General features: G+C 35.9%; 1 protein-coding gene across 3 annotated transcripts in view; it reads right to left on the reverse strand.

The window, feature by feature from the left end:
• LOC141403480 (uncharacterized) overlaps positions 1-15,348 on the reverse strand; it is a 28,215-nt gene extending 12,867 nt beyond the window's left edge. The window contains exon 1 of one of the 3 annotated variants that reach the window (XM_073985949.1): positions 15,094-15,348. In XM_073985949.1, coding sequence (XP_073842050.1) covers positions 15,094-15,153 — 60 coding nt within the window. In that variant the 5' untranslated portion in view covers positions 15,154-15,348. Of the gene's footprint in view, positions 1-11,602; positions 11,844-15,093 lie in introns of those variants that run through there. The other 2 variants (XM_073985950.1, XM_073985948.1) reach the window with 2 other exon arrangements.
• Between the last annotated feature and the right edge of the window lie 2,167 nt (positions 15,349-17,515).

Genomic DNA, 17,515 nt, shown 5'->3' on the forward strand with positions numbered 1-17,515 from the left:
CGATAAAGGATCGGTCCACAGATTCTAGGAGCAATAGAAACTTCTGTACAAAATTACAAAGTTCTATCTTAAAGAGTGCGAACTCTATCTTGATTTATATCGACTTAGAATTTTATTTTATGACATAGGGGGAAATTTAGGAAGCAGCGGTCTTGACCGGCTGTAACATGACAAAAGCTCAGGACTTTTCTTGGTCCCTCCTTCATCTCCAACGCGCTAACGATAAAAAACTGGGTTGGGTGTTGGGCTAGTAAGAGTGGGTTACTTCAAATTCAATTCATTCATGCTAATTCATGCACAAACCCACATATATGTCCCCAGTAATCAGATGGATCATTTTGTGATAGACGGAAGACTCTCTTCCATTGTGTTAGATGTGCGATAGATTCGGGAAGCGAGCATCGATTCTGACCATTTCCTTGTAGCAGCTAAGGTACGCACTCGTTTTAATGTTACGACAAAAGTGCGAGAAACTGCAACACAACAATAGCACAAGCCTACTACGCTCAACTGACCTTCCTGCCGGAAATTTACACTTGGGTACCAAGAGCTACCAACCATGAGACGATCAGGAGTGTCGTAAGGCTACAAACGTTAAGAATGCGACATCGGCATATAGAGCAACCCTTCAGTCAGTAGCAACACGAAGAGCTAAGGAACAATATCGAAAACGTGAGCGTGAGAGATTTTCGAGACTTTCAGGAATCTAAATTAAGTCCGAACATTTTACCAGAGTGTCCCCGACCAGACTGATGGGTATGTTGTAGGCACATTCTCTTGTACAGATGATGATAGGAACCTGGTAACTGTTACAGATAGCGTACTGATGACCTAGAAGGTATATTTTATTAAGATTTCCCAGAAAAAATCCCAAACGACGGCAATTAATCGACTGAAGAACAATAAGGAAGCAGGCGCTGATGGGACCTTAGTCTGCTACCAACTATATCGGCATAAGTGCTTTCGGACGTATTATGTGAACGGCTAAAATATATGGTCAGCGGAATAATTGGGTCATACCAATGTGGTTCAGACCTGGGAAATCTGTAATAGACCAAATCTTCACTCTACTTACTCTATCTAAAAAATATATGGGAGCTATTTCCAAATCAGAACCGATCTCAATATAATTTGGCAAACTTATTTCAAGAACAAATTCCATCACACGTTTCAAATTCCATCAAAATCGTACTGAATTTGCGTGTTTGGTGCAGTATATACCTCAAATCGGCTGAAAATATATATGTGAGCTATATCCAAATCTGAACCGATTTAAATATAAGTTGATATTTCGTCCCATGTTCCAAATTTCATTTCATGCCGCAAAATATCTGAAATATATATGGAAGCTATAACCAAATTTTAACCGATTTCAATAAAATTTTGCAAACTTATTTTTAGACCGAATTCCGTTGTATGTTTGAAATATCATCCAAATCGCATAGGATTTGCGTGTTTGATTTTCGGGTGAAAATATATGTGAGAGCTATATTCAAATTTGAACCGATTTCAATATAATTAGGTAAACATATTGTTGTAGAATTTATACTTTTCAATTCAAATACTTTGTTAAAACTTTTTATTTCAAGTCATAGCAATCAATGAAAAATATTTTATTGCTCTTTGTCGTTTTTAAACTCTTTGAAATATTATTCTTGTTATTCTTGTTTGAAAAGCCTTCGAGTATTGTTGTTTTTTATTTACAATAAACGTTTTTGTATTTGTTTTGTACACCACGGAATTTTTAATTTGGGAACTTGCGGACTCACGGTAATTCTTACTGCGTGGAATAGATACAAGGAACTTAGGAGTGGATCATCTAACACATATACCTACACCGAATTCCGTCATACGTTTCAAATTTCATCGAAATTGAACTGAATTTGCGTGTTTGGTGCACCAAATACCTCAAACTGGGCAAAAATATATTTATTGGGGCTATATCCAAATCTGACCCGATTTTTCCAAAATAAATAGCGTTTGTCCTTTGGCGTACGCAGATCATGGGTCGATGAAAACGCGCCGTAACTATCACCTGTGGAAAAATTGAAAAAGAGACTGCCAAAATAGGTCAGACTATAAACGGCGATAATACCAAATTTATGGTATCAACAATAAGGTTATTGCCTTTTTACAACCTCGTATCCCTGTATGATATTTTCATGAGTTTTTACCTAAGATTGCATAAAATCTTAATTATAAAATGATTCGATAAAAAAAGTTTCTGCACAAAAAGCTTTTAAAGTTTTTATTTTTTCAGAACTGTTGACAATTCAAGTCAATATAAGCAGATTTTTCACTGAAAACAGGGTATGGGGGCACATGATATAACCAAAATGACATAACCGTTTGCTTCTCACTAATTTTATCATCGTATTATAACATATTGGGTGACATAGGGGATGAAAGATACAAAGGAACGGTCCTGACCGGCTTTAACATGGCAAAGCCCAGAATTTATCTTGGTCCCTCTTTCATCTCAAGTGGACACTGACCTCCCCTTGGTGTCACCTGGGGAGCTGATTTTGACACCCGTTAAAGGTAGTGACCTAACATGTGCCGCGCGTTCACCCAGAAGAACGTTAAAAACTTGGATTTGGGCGTCGGGTTAGTAACTCTCCCCTAGAAAAGCAGCCTACTATGAAAAAACGAAAGAAAAGAAAAACAAACCCCTCTAAAGTTGATGTATCTCTCAAACGTTTTAAGGACCATGATCTGCGAATCTGCACCTGGAATGTTCGCACTCTTTATAGAGAAGGTGCAGTTTACGCATTGGCAGATGTACTTGAAAAGTACAAGGCCGACAAAATTAAAACATCTGGTCTCCAGCTTCACCTCAGTGAATTAAAGACTCGCTGCAATTCGATTAAAAGCAAAATTCTTCAACATCAGCATTATTTGCGCTCATGCTCCCATTGAAGACAAGGACGAACAGACCAAAGCTATATTTTACGAGCACTTAGACGAAACTTGTGACCGTTGCCCTGTCCATGACATTAAAAGTATTCTAGGCAATTTTAGTGCAAAAATTTGAAAGAAGAATATCTTTAGCCCAACAGTCGGGAAATTCAGTCTCCACAGTGAAATATCAGACAATGGTATGAGGCTGAAAGACTTTGCAGCTGCAAACAACATGGTAGTTAGCAGTACCAGATTTAAGCATCTCGATATTCATAAGGACACCTGTCTGTCTCCAGATCAAAGAACAAATAATTAAATTTATCATGTTGTGATGGATGGAAGGCATTCATCGAGCGTGTTGGATATACGATCGTTCCGAAGAGATAACATAGATTCGGACCACTACCTTGTTGCAGCAAAGGCAAGTACCCGCCTAAACGTTGCAAATAAAGCACGAACAGATACAACGCGGAAGTTGCACATCGGTAAGCAGCAAACACAACAGATAGCCACAGCATATTCCACTCAACTAGCCCAATTGCTTAATGAAAGCTCTTCTCGACCCGATAACATATCAGCACAATGGCAAAATATTGCCCACTCCATGCAAACAGCCGCAAAATACATTCTTGGATACCAGAGGCCTCCACCAAGGAATCAATGGTATGACCAGGAGTGTCGTGCTGCTACCGAAGAGAAAAATGCGGCATATAGGGCAACTTTACAATCAGTAGCAATCAGTAGAAACGACTTTTCCGCAGGAGCAAGAATGAAGTCCGAAAGTTCTACCAAAAAGTAAAACATCAAACTGATGGCTTTGGTATAGGCGCATCCTCCTGTATAGACCAGTAAGGTAATTTGGTAACTGATACAGATAACGTGCTTAGGTTATGGAAAGAATATTTTCCAAACTGTTGGTATCCGAAAGTAGCGATGACGGCGAAGATACCACAGATCCAATCCCATAAGATGGTATAGAAGATATACCGCCCAGCCAGGATGAGGTAAAGACAGCAATAAACCGGATGAAGAATAAGGCAGCAGGAATCGATGGCTTGCCAGCCGAGCTGTTCAAAACAGGAGGCGACACGCTGATAATGTGTATGCATCAGCTAGTTAGCACCATTTGGCAGGAAGAACGCGAACCCGATGATTGGAACGTGAGCATCCTATGTCCAGACTACAAGACTGCATATAAGATATTATCTGGCATATTGTGTGAGAGACTAAAGCCTATGGTCAATAAAATAATTGGATCCTATCAGTGCGGCTTTAGACCTTTACCTTGAGACAAGTCCTGGAAAAGACCCAAGAAATGCAGATCGACGCCTTCCATCTTTTCGTCGATTATAAAGCAGCCTTCGAAAGCCCTATACGTTCAGAGGTGTTCCAAGCCATGTCTGATTTTGGTATTCCTACAAAGCTCCTTCGGCTTTGTAGAATGACATTAACTGATACTCGGTCCTCAGTTAAAATAGAAAAGAACCTCTCCGAAGAGTTTATTACCAAAAGAGATTTCAGACAAGGAGACGGCCTGTTCTTCTGGAGAAGGTCATACGAGACGCGAAGGTCAAAAGAAGTGGAACAATATACACGAACAGCCATATGTTACTTGCTTATGCCGACGACATTGACATCATGGGCCGATTGGTAAAGGAAGCAACTGACACCTTTGCAAAAGTCGAAAGGGAATCTGCTAAAGTGGGTCTGTCGGTAAACGGCGAGAAGACCAAGTTGGTGGTGTCGACGCCCAATGCGTCCATAGAGATCGGTCCAACTGTAGTAAAGGACTTCGTCTACCCCGGCACTGCCGTAAACACAACCAACAACATCAGTTGTGACAGATGCTACTTCGGTCTGAGTAAGCAGTTTAGGAAGAAAGCCACATATCGTCAAACAAAAACAACGCTTTACAAAACACTGATACTACCCGTGCTGATGTATGGTTCCGAAGCCAGGGTACTTGCGCAAGCGGACAAGGCAGTGCTCGTTGTGTTTGAGAGAAAAATTCTTCGAAAGGTCTATGGACCAATCTGCGTTGACGGAGAATATCGACGTCGTATGAACCACGAGCTATATCTGCTATACAACGACATATTTATAAATAAATGTATTGAGGTGCAACTATTGCGCTGGCTAGGCCATATCATAAGAATGAGCGATGATGAACCCGCTAAAAAGGCGTATAAATACGTGACACAGTCATGCACGCAGAATTGGCAGGCACAAGATTAGATTGAGCAAACAAGTGAATGAAGAAATGAAAAGACACGGAATTACAGAAAGCGAAGCAGTGAACAGGGAGAGTTGGAGATCTGTTCTTAGTAAGTAAGTATTATAACATATATAATTTAAGATTAAGATTAAGATTAAGATGTAAGGTTATACATCATATATCATAAAACTTAAAAATGTTTTGTGCGGGACCTTTTTTTAAAATTTAAATGAAATAAACATTATTTTAGTCATTAATAGGCAAAAGCCCATTCATTCGTGCAACAGGAAATAATTTTTTTGAGAATTTTTTTATCGAAGGAAAAAAACCTCACTACTTTTACCGTTATAAAAAAACAAAATGAAGTGACCCAAACGAACTAAAGGCACTTACGTTGTCCATTGATCCCAACACGAAAAATTATGCATCAGAACGCTTGAATATTTTTCTGGTCAACTTTTGTAGCACAATGTCATTTATCGACATTTTCCGAATAGTTTGCACCTTCTCAAGGCTAAAACTGCCTGAAGCAGCGTTCCAATGCTTTTGCGATGTATTAGAGAGTTCTTAATCACTGTCTTCGCTACAATTTTTGTCTTTGTATTGGATCGAAAATCTCAATGGTATGGCCGTTATATGCTAAAATGTCAAAAAAACGTGGATAAAAAACTTAAAGTCAAAATCGGGAGGCTCGATTTTCGCGGTAGACCTATGGTCTAGTGGACTTTTTTGCTCAGTTCAATCCCAGGAATCAGAAACGCGAAGGGCTCACTAAGGTTTTCAAATCGCCCCGGCCTAGTGTATACATATTATTATATTATATCCCTGCCAACATTTGCTATCTGTTTATTGTCCAATGAGTCACTTCAATTAGATTGCACAAACGAATGCGATAGTCGCATTCTTATCCAAAAAGACAAAGCTCTCGGGAAGAACTGTTCCACTCATTAGATACATTTTTGAGTGTCTAATTGGACACTTCTCTAACTTTTTAACAACTTTACTCATTGTTTATTTTACAACAATTTCATTTGTTTGTTTTGTAGTTGTTACAAAAACAAAAGAAATTTTAACAACTTTTCAATCGATAAAAGTTACAGAATAGGCCTACAGCAGAAAGTTATTAAAACGATAATATTGGTGGAGCAATGGTAAGCATGCTCGCTTTGCAATCTGAATGCCCGGGTTCGATTCCCAGGCCAATCGACATTTTTTTAATGACAAATTTTTTTTTTAAGCTATAAAACATTAATATGAGCTAATAAAAACTTGATAAAAATAATAATAAATAAAAAAGAACAAAAATCTATTTTGAATTTCTTTTTTACTTAATTTAATTCCTTTTTATTTTATGTTTTGTTTTATTGTTGTTGTTGTGTCGTTAATCCTTTGTTTGGGTTATTTTTGACTTTTTGGTTTTTTATTATTTAATTTAATTCATTATATTTTTAGAATTGTTTCAGGAATTGTCGCTTATAATAATTTTGTCATTTGAAAAATGTGATGTCGCCTGACCAGGTAATCGAACCCCGGACATTCAGATTGCAAAGCGAGCATGCTTACCATTGCACCACCGGCGTATATAACCATCTGTGTACAAATGTCTTATTTGTTCAACTTACAACAATTCTAAAAATAAATGTAAGCTGTCTAATTTGTATCCAAATAAAGATGGAAAATAGATATGTATGTCTATCTAATTTCCATCCTTCATTGGGATATAAATGAGATATATTACATTTATTTTTAGATACATATGTTATTGTTGTTATTTGTCTATCGTATTCTTTTCTAAATGGTGACTGGATACGATACAAATGGGATAACAATGCAATTGTTATTGTATATTAGACAAATGTCGCATTTTTACAGAAAATTAGACACCAAAAAGATCCTCATTTATAAAATTAGATAAAACTCACTTCCAATTGCTGGCAGGGTACTCGCATGTGCTAGTCCCAATTTACATTAAGCGCCCCATACACTAGCAAATTTTGATGTCAACATTTGTAGTAGTATGTGTACATTTTTCAAAATATGAGAATGTGTGTGTGTATTTTATGGATTGAGGAAACTAGGCGTTTACACAAGACAGACTGTCTGCAAATACAACTCTGCTTTACTAAAGGTCGAGTTACATTAGGCAAATATTTACTCCAGCGACCGGCAGTGTGCGCTTGCTGAGAGCAAGTAACATAAGTTCAATGTATTATTAACACTCACTTGATCTCAGTAAGCGCACAATGCCGGTCCCTGGAGCAAATATTTGCCTAATGTGACCTTACCTTAACACATACATACATTTGTCGTTTGTCTCCCAGCTGTCCATCATTTTTTCGGAGACAGTAGGCGTAACAAATTTGTGACGTTTTTGTAAAAAAGAAATGAAACGATAATTGAAATGTATTGAAAATAAAAGAATATGTACAAAAACAAAATATGTGAACGGAAAACAAAAAGAAATCGACAAATTTCAATCATAATTTTTCAACTGTTTTTGCAGTTGGCTGGACGCCTACGTCACACAGGTAAGTTTTGGGTTTTTGACAATCAATACATGTACTCTACTGTCCTGTCATGTGTAAACGCAGGGTAAATCAATATAGTTTAGATTTAAAAATGAAACCCAATCAATCCGATGAATATGGTTTATTTTCAAAATTGTCAAAAAGAAAACATTGTGTTTGGAAAGAAATAAAAAAAAAATAAGTTCATTCGTTGTTTAGTGGAAAATTTGGAGATTTCGGTTGCAGATTAAAGGCTGATTGAATGCTTTGCTACACACTTATCAAGCACACACGTACAGAAGGAGTTCATCGGATGGACAAGCCAATTTGATAGTGTATGGCCCGCTTTAGGCGAGTTTACTTGCGGCAAGTCCTAGTTTTTAGAAGAGACACGTAAGGGGAATGGAAATGGATAAAATTGCTCGTACCGGCAATTCTCAGACAATTCATTTTATATTTTTCGTATTTGACATTATTTTCATTGTTTTGAAAACAAAACTTGTCGGAACAGAATTGCCTTTTATAAACGCAAGAGGCAAGTTTAAAAAGAAAAGAGAAAAAATGCCGCAAGTAAACTCGCATAATGTTAATTGGGACTTAGTCCCTATTTACATTAGGCCATTTTTCTTGCGGCAATTGTCAGTTTGTGGGTGAGAGAGGGTGTTGAGAGGCAAAGGGTCCCAGTGGGAAAATGTAATCGATGGGAATCGAACGGGTAATACAGAGCCAATATGTTTTATTGATTACCGAATACATTATTCGTAACACGGTGCATGTCCTAGGAAAATAATATATTCCTTTATAGTATCCATAGAAAGCATCGTGTAATCTATGGGTATATTCTTTTATAGTTCTTTAGTAATATATAATGGAATTCATATACTGGAATGCATCGTATTATGTATGTATTCTCTTTTTATAAATAATTTATTCCCCCGGTATGCCTTAAGTAATTTATTGGATTAAAATAGAAAACCATTAATTTTAATTCATTTTTATTTATATTTAGAAATACATATAAGGATTTTATGTAGGTAAACAAGTATTCATAGAATACAAAAAAATATTCATTCATTAAAAACAGAAATTAAAATAGTTCATTACAATTTTTAATAGTCCACGAGGTACTAAAATTCTTTCCATAATTGGTATCTGTAAGAGGGAAATAATATGGTAGCAATAATAACATAAAAGAAATAAGAATATTCAAATATGACTTTGTGACTTACATATGAAGTGAAGTTTTCCCCAATTTTTTGGTAAATTTTTTGAAGATCAGATTAGTTTTTTATAAGGAAATTGTTTTTTTTTAATCTTCACATAGTAAGGCGTCCAGTTTTATTTCAATACGTCTAAGAATATTTGTGAATGTATCCAATGTCTTTTAGAATACATTTTACAAACGTACGTCTTTATTGTTACACGACACAAACAAAACTGGCAAATTTATGCTGCGACTTGAAGGCGTCGGCAGATAACGGGATTAAAAAAATAGAAAAAGAAACATTGCATTCCCTTGCCGTATCCAGTGGGAATGTAAGAGGTAATTAATATGAATTTTTTGTCAAGTGGAATTACTCGTTCGATTCTCTACGGTATATTATATAACGTATCTTCTATAATATATTTAATAATTTAACTTTTTGTCCAATTATATTCCTTTCTCGATTCTTACGGATACGTTTTGGAATGTATTGCTTATAATGCGTTAATAAATATATTTTCAATGTAATATGTTCCCAATTTTCCCACTGGGGTTATCATATGCCTCACCCCTCTCTCTCCATCAAACTGACAATTGCCGCAAGGAAAATTGCCTAATGTAAATATGGACTTAACGTTCGGAAAAAATTGAAGTTACTTTCAAAGCACTTAAGGTGCAAACATAGACTAATTAATGTAGAGACAAAGAATGGCTCTCACCATTTATCTGCGGCGACATAGATGTCGTTTACGCATGTTTGTGGTTTGAGTGAAAGCTACTTGTTTCACTCAAACGAAAACTCCTAAAAATATTAACATTTACGAACTATATGCCTATCAAAAAGAGTGGCATAGTTAATTTCATATGTAAAGTACATTTTAAAGTGGCGAAGTTTGCAAACAAAGACCCTAATTGGTAGAAAAACTAATAAACTGTTTTCGAAGTTGAGTCATTTGACTAGCCCCAGTCTGGCTTGAGTCAGATGACTAGCCCCAAATCGATTCGTGCGACATCTGGTTGAGAATGAAAAATGAGAGCGTTCGTAGTCTCTGCTTAATTAGTCTATGGTGCAAACACAATGAAATTTGTCGCTTACTTCACGCTCAATTTCATGTCAATTTCTGTAAAAGATTAAAGAAATACAAGATCGCATTTTAATTAGGTAGTACCTCCACCTAATTAAAATGCGATCTTTTATTTCTTTAATCTTTTACAGAAATTTAGGCTTGGGTAAGCATGACTTTCTCATTTCTTTCTCATTCTTTTATTTTTATTATGTCAGAAATGAAGCAGGAAAGAAAGGCAGTCAAGGCCTGCGTACATAAGCTGCTCTGCCTGATTGCCTTGCTTTCCTGCTTCATTTTTGACATAATAAAAATAAAAGAATAAAGAAGGCCGAGTAAATTTCGAACTGGTTTGCCCTTTTCTTTTTTATTCTTTTATCAGAAGTAAGCAAGGTAAGCAGGCAGAGCAGCTTATGTACGCAGGCCTTCAGGCAAGGCTGCTTATGTACCCAGGCCTTTAGACCATATTTACATTAGGCAATTTTCCTTGCGGCAATTGTCAGTTTGATGAAGAGAGGGGTGAGGAATATGGTAACCCTTTGCCTCTCAACACCCTCTCTCACCGACAAACTGACAATTCCCGCAAGTAAACTCGCCTAATGTAAATGGGGACTTTCATTGTTTACTGACAAGGAAACTTTGTCGGCAGTGAGTTTGATAGTTGGTGTGGCAGTGAATATGTGTGAGTGTATTGGTATTTTTCGAACTGTCAGAACAATCGACGTCGTATGAACCACGAGCTGTACCAGCAATACCAGTCGACCGACATCGATATAGTAGAACGTCAGCAAGACGGATAAAGATGCCCTCGCCATAAAGGCATATAGTGTAAATACGAGACATTTAACGGTATACAAAACATGGCATACAAAATTAGAAAAGAAATGTAGAAGATCGGTGGATTTGAAAATCTACTCTTAAGGCCTGGGTACATGAACTACCTCGCCTGGTTGCTTTGATTTCCTGCTTCATTTTTGGCATAACAAAAATAAAAGAATAAAGAAGAAAAGGGCAACCTAGTTCGAAACTGGCTCGGGCTTCTTTATTCTTTTATTGTATGTTATGTCAGAAATGAAGCAGGAAAGCAAGGCAACCAGGCGAGGCAGCTTATGTACCCAGACCTTTTGTTCGACTTATGGAACAAAGCGTTCTGTTTAGAATAAAAATCCTTCTCCAGCAAGGATTTGTAGCGACTCACAACTGCCCAAATATCTCTCTTAATCTGCTCCCTTTTCCAGGATTTCTGAGCTATGGAACAACATCCAGTAACAATGTGTAAAAATCTTTGAGGTATTAAACATCAGATATATTAGAATGATTTTTTCCTTTGAAGAATACACACTCAGGAGCAAAAAATCAAAAACAAGCACTTTTTCAGGCTTCAAAATGCCAGCATCACTTTAAACTACAGACAGTAAGTAGATAAATAAAAAAATATATTGTAAACTTCATCGTTTTGTCAAATGTAGTTATTTTAACTATTTTTGACATTCAACTGTATATTACTTTGTACAATGGTTGTTGTATTGCAATCAGGATTCAACACACTTTTTCAATTTAAGCCAACTTTTGTATATGAAATCATCTTACAACAGTTAATTTTATTATGGTATAGTAAAAAAAATTGCGTATTTAAATTCAACAACACAGGTGGGGATATAACTCAAATTTTCACAGTATGGACGTTCCTTATTTTTCCAAAATCACCAACCTCTACGGCACGGTACCGCGAAACAGCAACAAGAATTATCAAGAAAATAAAAATATTCATTTTTTTATTATAGTACTACAAGCACACAGAAACACACACGGTTAAGAATACTTCAAAAAAAAAAAAAAAAAAAAAAACAAACAACAACGTTATTGATTCCGACCGATCACAGAACTGATAAATTTCGTAAGTAGTTGTCTGCAACATGGAGCGTTGCAGAATGAATAAAGAAAATAAAATCGTCAAACAATCAATGGCAGCGGCTATTTATGCGCAAGCTTTTTGTATTTATTTTCAATCACATACCCTACAGTTGTCACCACTCACTTACCAGCAATAATAGTTTTCTTCACAAATAAATTGAAATTATATTAATATAGAAAATAAAATTTCAAAATCAAATACATATGTATGTATATGGAATAATAATGTGGTATGTATTTTGAAAAATGTTCTTGTGGGAATCCTCAAAAATAGAGCAACACATGGTTTAATTAGAAAGGTTAGCCAGAGCTTTATGTCAATTTAAATTTTTTCATTCGAGTATGCCTAAAACTTCAAAACAATATAAACAAACTGTGTATGTGTGTGTGGTGTTTGAATAATATGCCAAACAATTTTAAAAACAATCGAATTCAATGATTTTTAAAATTGTTTTTAGACTATTTGTATGGAAGAAATTGGTGAGATTTGCATTGAAACAATCAGTTTATCATATTCACAACTCGATTATGTGGAGAAAACTTAACTCTTCATTCATTTTTCGCGTTTTTTATAAAATGCTCAAAAAATGCATTGTAAACAAACCCACTTGTTGCTTTTATTTTGAAGTTTTAGGAATTCAAGAAAAACAAGGGTTCTATAGATTTTTTTCATTTAAATCTACCTCTTTACTTATACCATGGAGCAACAGACCGGAATCAAAATGTAGGTATATTATGAAGCAAATTTCGAATTTTAACTTTCGAAGTTTTTTTGTATTACTTTGTTGCAATTTAGGAACGGCGTTAAGTTCGTCCCGGCCAAACATTTTATACCCTCCACCACGACTTGTATTGAAGTAAAATGAAACAAGTAAAAAAGTATCAGTCGGCTTTGCCGTCAGAGATATATCGTCAGCCTATGTGAATTAAAACTTTCATCTACGGACAGATCGAATATATTTAGGGTCTGTTCACTTGCCGACAAAAATGTGGATTAGGATTAAAGTTCAGAAGTGCTGCGGAGGTGGTACTTGAAGAAATGGACCGACATAGTCCATTACGGAAATGGATCTTATTTTGGGAGTCATATCCTTTCAATAGATATCGCGCCCAAATTTTAGACCAAATCGGTTGAGAGTTATAGTGCTCTCAAGTCACTACATATGGTGCCATAGGGGGTTTTTTACAGCTTTCGGGCTGTTTTCTCAAGAAGTATGGACTTGCTCCTGAAAAAACTTTTACCGTCGTAATGAAGGCATCGACTGCTAGTTGCTTCAATAAAAATCAAAGTAATTCTAGAGCAGGTCTTAAAGTGAACTTATCCGAAATTTAGTGTGGGAGATACCCGAAGGAGTGAACAAATATAGCCCATATTCGAACCTGATCTATATCTGGTAGATATATTGTGTAAAGTATGAATCTGGTAGATATATTGTGTAAAGTATGGATCAAATCGTTCAGTCCCATCAAGAGTTATGGTGCACACAATTTTTCCGAACATTTTGAACTTTTGTGGGGGAGGTACGTTAAAGAGTAGAGCGATATGGCTTATCTTCGAACTTAAACTAAGTTTGGACAAAATATTATGAAGGCCAAATGTTGGTCCGAATCGGCAGATCCGATCAAGAGTTATCTTGCGCTAAAACCACTACACACGGTGCCGTAGGGGTTTTTTGCACCTTTCAGGCTATTTTCTCAGGAAGTATGGGCTTGCCCCTGATGAAACTTGTACCGTCATATGGGAGGCTGAAAATAAAAGTTGTTACAACAAAAATCAAAGCGATTCGAGAGCAGGCCCTAAACTGAACTAATCCGAAATTTTGTGTGGGAGGTACTCGAAGGAATGAAACGATAGAGTCCATATTGGAACCTCATCTATGTCTGGTAGAAATTTCACGATGTGTAAAGTATGGAACAAATGGGTTACTGCCTTTAAGAGTTATTGTTCGCACAAATTTTCCGAACATTTTCGAACTTTTGTGGGGGAGGTACCGGAAGGAGTGGACCGTACCGTACCGTTCTGTACCGTACCAAGGTGGATAGGTACACTACGATAGTGTACCGCTCCGGAACAAACACTAAAAAATATTTTAGTGATACTGTACCGGAACACAACTAAAAATCGTAGTGTTCCGACTGCGGAGCACTAAAAATTTTAGTGTTCCGACTGCCGGATCACTAAAAATCGTAGTGCACCACGTGTTGGAACATTAAAAAATAACAAAGGTATTATGTTTTCTTAGGAAAATGAAATATTTGATTAAATTTGATCATAAAAATTATAGATAAACTGTTACATCCATGTACGTTTAAATTAGTTAAACACATTGCGAAATTTGGTCAAAACTATGAAAAAACAATATTTAGTTTTTGTGGAATGAAGCACAAAAATCGTCGCGTTCCGACTGCCGGAACATTAAAAATCGTTTTGTACCACGCTTTGAAACTATAAGGTAATGAACCATACATGAATTTATTATGATTTCTGAAGAAATTAAAAATTTTATATTTTTTTAATAAATAAAAATTTAAAGATAATGTGAAAAACATCTGATTTGGTTTTTGGACAATGGAGCACTAAAAATCGTAGTGTTCCTACTGCCGGATAACTAAAAATCATAGTGTACCACGTGCAAAGGACCAAGCTAATGTACCACACATGAGTTTATTATGATTTGCGAGTAACATTAACTATGTTATGTTTTTTTTTAATAAATACAAATTAAATGAAAATGTGCAAAACACATGATTTGGTTGTTCAACAATGGAGCACTAAAAATCGTAGTGTTCCGACTGCCGGAGCACTAAAAATCGTACAAGTCGTTGATGTATCAAACATCAGATATATTAAGCTGAGTACACATTGCCAGTTTTGAATGACAGCTTTGTTGGTGCTTGCTAGTGTGGCCGACTGACTTTTTCCTTTGAAGAATACACACTCAGGAGCAACAAATCAAAAACAAGCACTTTTTCAGGCTTCAAAATGCCAGAATCACTTTTAACTACAGACAGTAATGTAGTTAAATGAAAAAATATATTATAAACTTCATCTTTATATCAAATGTATTTTAACTATTTTTGACATTCAACTGTATATTGCTTTGTAAAATGGTAGTTGTATTGTAATCGGGATTCAACACTTCCAATTTAAGCCAACTTATGTATATGAAATCATCTTAAAACAGTTAATTTTATTATGGTATAGTAGAAAAAACGCGTATTTAAATATAGGCATATAACTCAATTTTTCACAGTAGGGACGTTATTTATTTTCCGAAAATCACCAACCTCTACGGCACGGTACCGCGAAACAGCAACAAGAATTATCAAGAAAATAAAAATATTCATTTTTTTTATTATAGTACTACAAGCACACAGAAACACACACGGTTAAGAATACTTCGAAAAAAAAAAAACAAACAACAACGTTATTGATTCCGACCGATCACAGAACTGATAAATTTCGTAAGTAGTTGTCTGCAACATGGAGCGTTGCAGAATGAATAAAGAAAATAAAATCGTCAAACAATCAATGGCGGCGGCTATTTATGCGGAAGCTTTTTGTATTTGTATTTATTTTCAATCACATACCCTACAGTGATCACCACTCACTCACCAGCAATGATAGTTTTTCTTCACCAATAAATTGAAATTATACTAATATAGAAAATAAAATTTCAAAACAAAATATGTATTTTTAAAAACAAACTTTTTATAGGTACCCTCCACCACGAATTGCATTGAAGTAAAATGAAAAAAGTTTCTTATCGTTTATGAAAGTACTAAGCTCTTCCGCCATGTTAAGGCGTATTCCTAGGACAAATGAAATATGCTAACAGAAGAACATCACGTTCTTTTAAACAAGATTTAAATCGAATGAGATATCGAAGTTTTCTACCCACTCAGAATCCGAAGTACCATGTCACAGTAATTCCATTTGAACGATGTGAGTACAAAATTTAAAATAGAGAAGTACGTTCACAAAGGGTATATCAAAATCAACCCATTGAGAATCCGATTTACCAAGTTGCAGCCACTTTGGAAAAAAAAGTCATTTAAAAGGCGTCACATCGGGCGGTATCGTTTACCTTCCAATCTGAAAATCCGCTACACGAAATTACAGCACCTTTGGTCGGGATGAACCGTTATATGGGGTTATACCAAAATTTTGACCTGTGTATGTCTATAATTTTTGGAATCACTTTGGCAGTTTTGTTGTGATGTGTGTTTACTTCTTATTTTTAAAGTAAGACCAGCTTAATCACAGATTTGTAGTTTTCAAATTAAAAAGAAACAGCAAGACATATAAGAAGCATGGCATTCTTGCTTAAGTCATATCTGGTAAATGACTAAAGACCAAGTTCGACAATTTCGGACAATTTACCTTATGTCCTTAAAGTACCGCGAAGGTAATACCAAAGTGTGGAAATAAGTATATCGCCAATTTGTATAACCTCAGCCTTTAAGCAAAAGAGGGAATATGATCCATATCGATCCACTCCTTCGGGTACCTCTCCCACAAAAGTTTAAAAGTTTTTCTGTAAAATGGTGTGAACGATAACTCTTGAATGGAACAATGTTTTGGTCCAAACTTTGCACATAGTATTTTCCTTCCAGATATAGGTCAGGTTCGAATATGGTCTATATCAGTTCACTCCTTCGGTTATCTCGGTAAAAGTGAAGATTACAAGCTCTTCAGTGATCGTTTTGACATTTTTCTGCCGGTTTTTTCGCAGGTACTTGTTTCCTGTTTCCTTAAGGTGAGAACACAGTCAGCTCTTAGCTTAATTTTCCTGCTTAGCTTATTTCTTCACTAGGCCGCGTATTTCTTGGTATCACACATCGACGCGTAAAATTCATGGGCGCTATAAACATAATTATATCAATATATCAAATAAAATTCAATTTTTTAATATGAATTGTTCATAAATAATTAGTACCGAACATAAAAATTACAGTCAAATTATATATTTTAGATTGAACACGTGTTTATATTAAATTGAATGTCAAAAATCAATCCAGGCGAAGAATTCAAAAGTTCAAAAATTTTCAGCTTTGTCGCCTGAAGCCTCGCTTCGTTGTGCTCTCTCCTATTGAAAACATTACAATTTCACGTTTGCGCTTTGAAGCGAGGCGGAAAAAATAAGCAACAAAAATCCATTGTGTTCTCGCCTTTAAAGCTCCAAGAAAACCCGACGGCACCAATTAAAATGTCAAATCCGCAAGATAGCCCTTACATGGAATTGCTGATTGTTCCAAACTTTGCACTTCGTTTTGTTTCATCCAGTAATGTATCAGGTTAGAATATGGACTATATCGGTCCGGTCCTTCGGTTGCCTCCCACACAAAATTTGGGAAAAGTGCAGTTTGAGGACTCGTCTCGGATCTATTTTTTTCCGCATTAAGTGCATACTTCCGGAGATAATGGCCCAAAGGCTCCAAAAAACCCTACCGGCACACACTTAAATGGCAAGATAACTCTCAAACCTTTTAACCAAACTTAGTTTGACGTAATTTAATATTTCGAGTTCTCTATGCATCAGAAGATAGCTTACTAAAATTTTTATACCCTATACCACAATGTGGAAAAGGGTATTATAAGTTTGTTTTGGTAAAAATTCATGTAACACCGCGAAATATTCGTCGGAGACCCCCAATGTGGTATACCAATCTTCATATCTGGACGAGATAAAGCGATTTTGAGATGTGT

This window comes from Musca autumnalis, unplaced genomic scaffold (genome assembly GCF_047663935.1).
Source record: "Musca autumnalis isolate F117 unplaced genomic scaffold, ASM4766393v1 scaffold_4, whole genome shotgun sequence".
NCBI lineage: Eukaryota > Metazoa > Arthropoda > Insecta > Diptera > Muscidae > Musca > Musca autumnalis.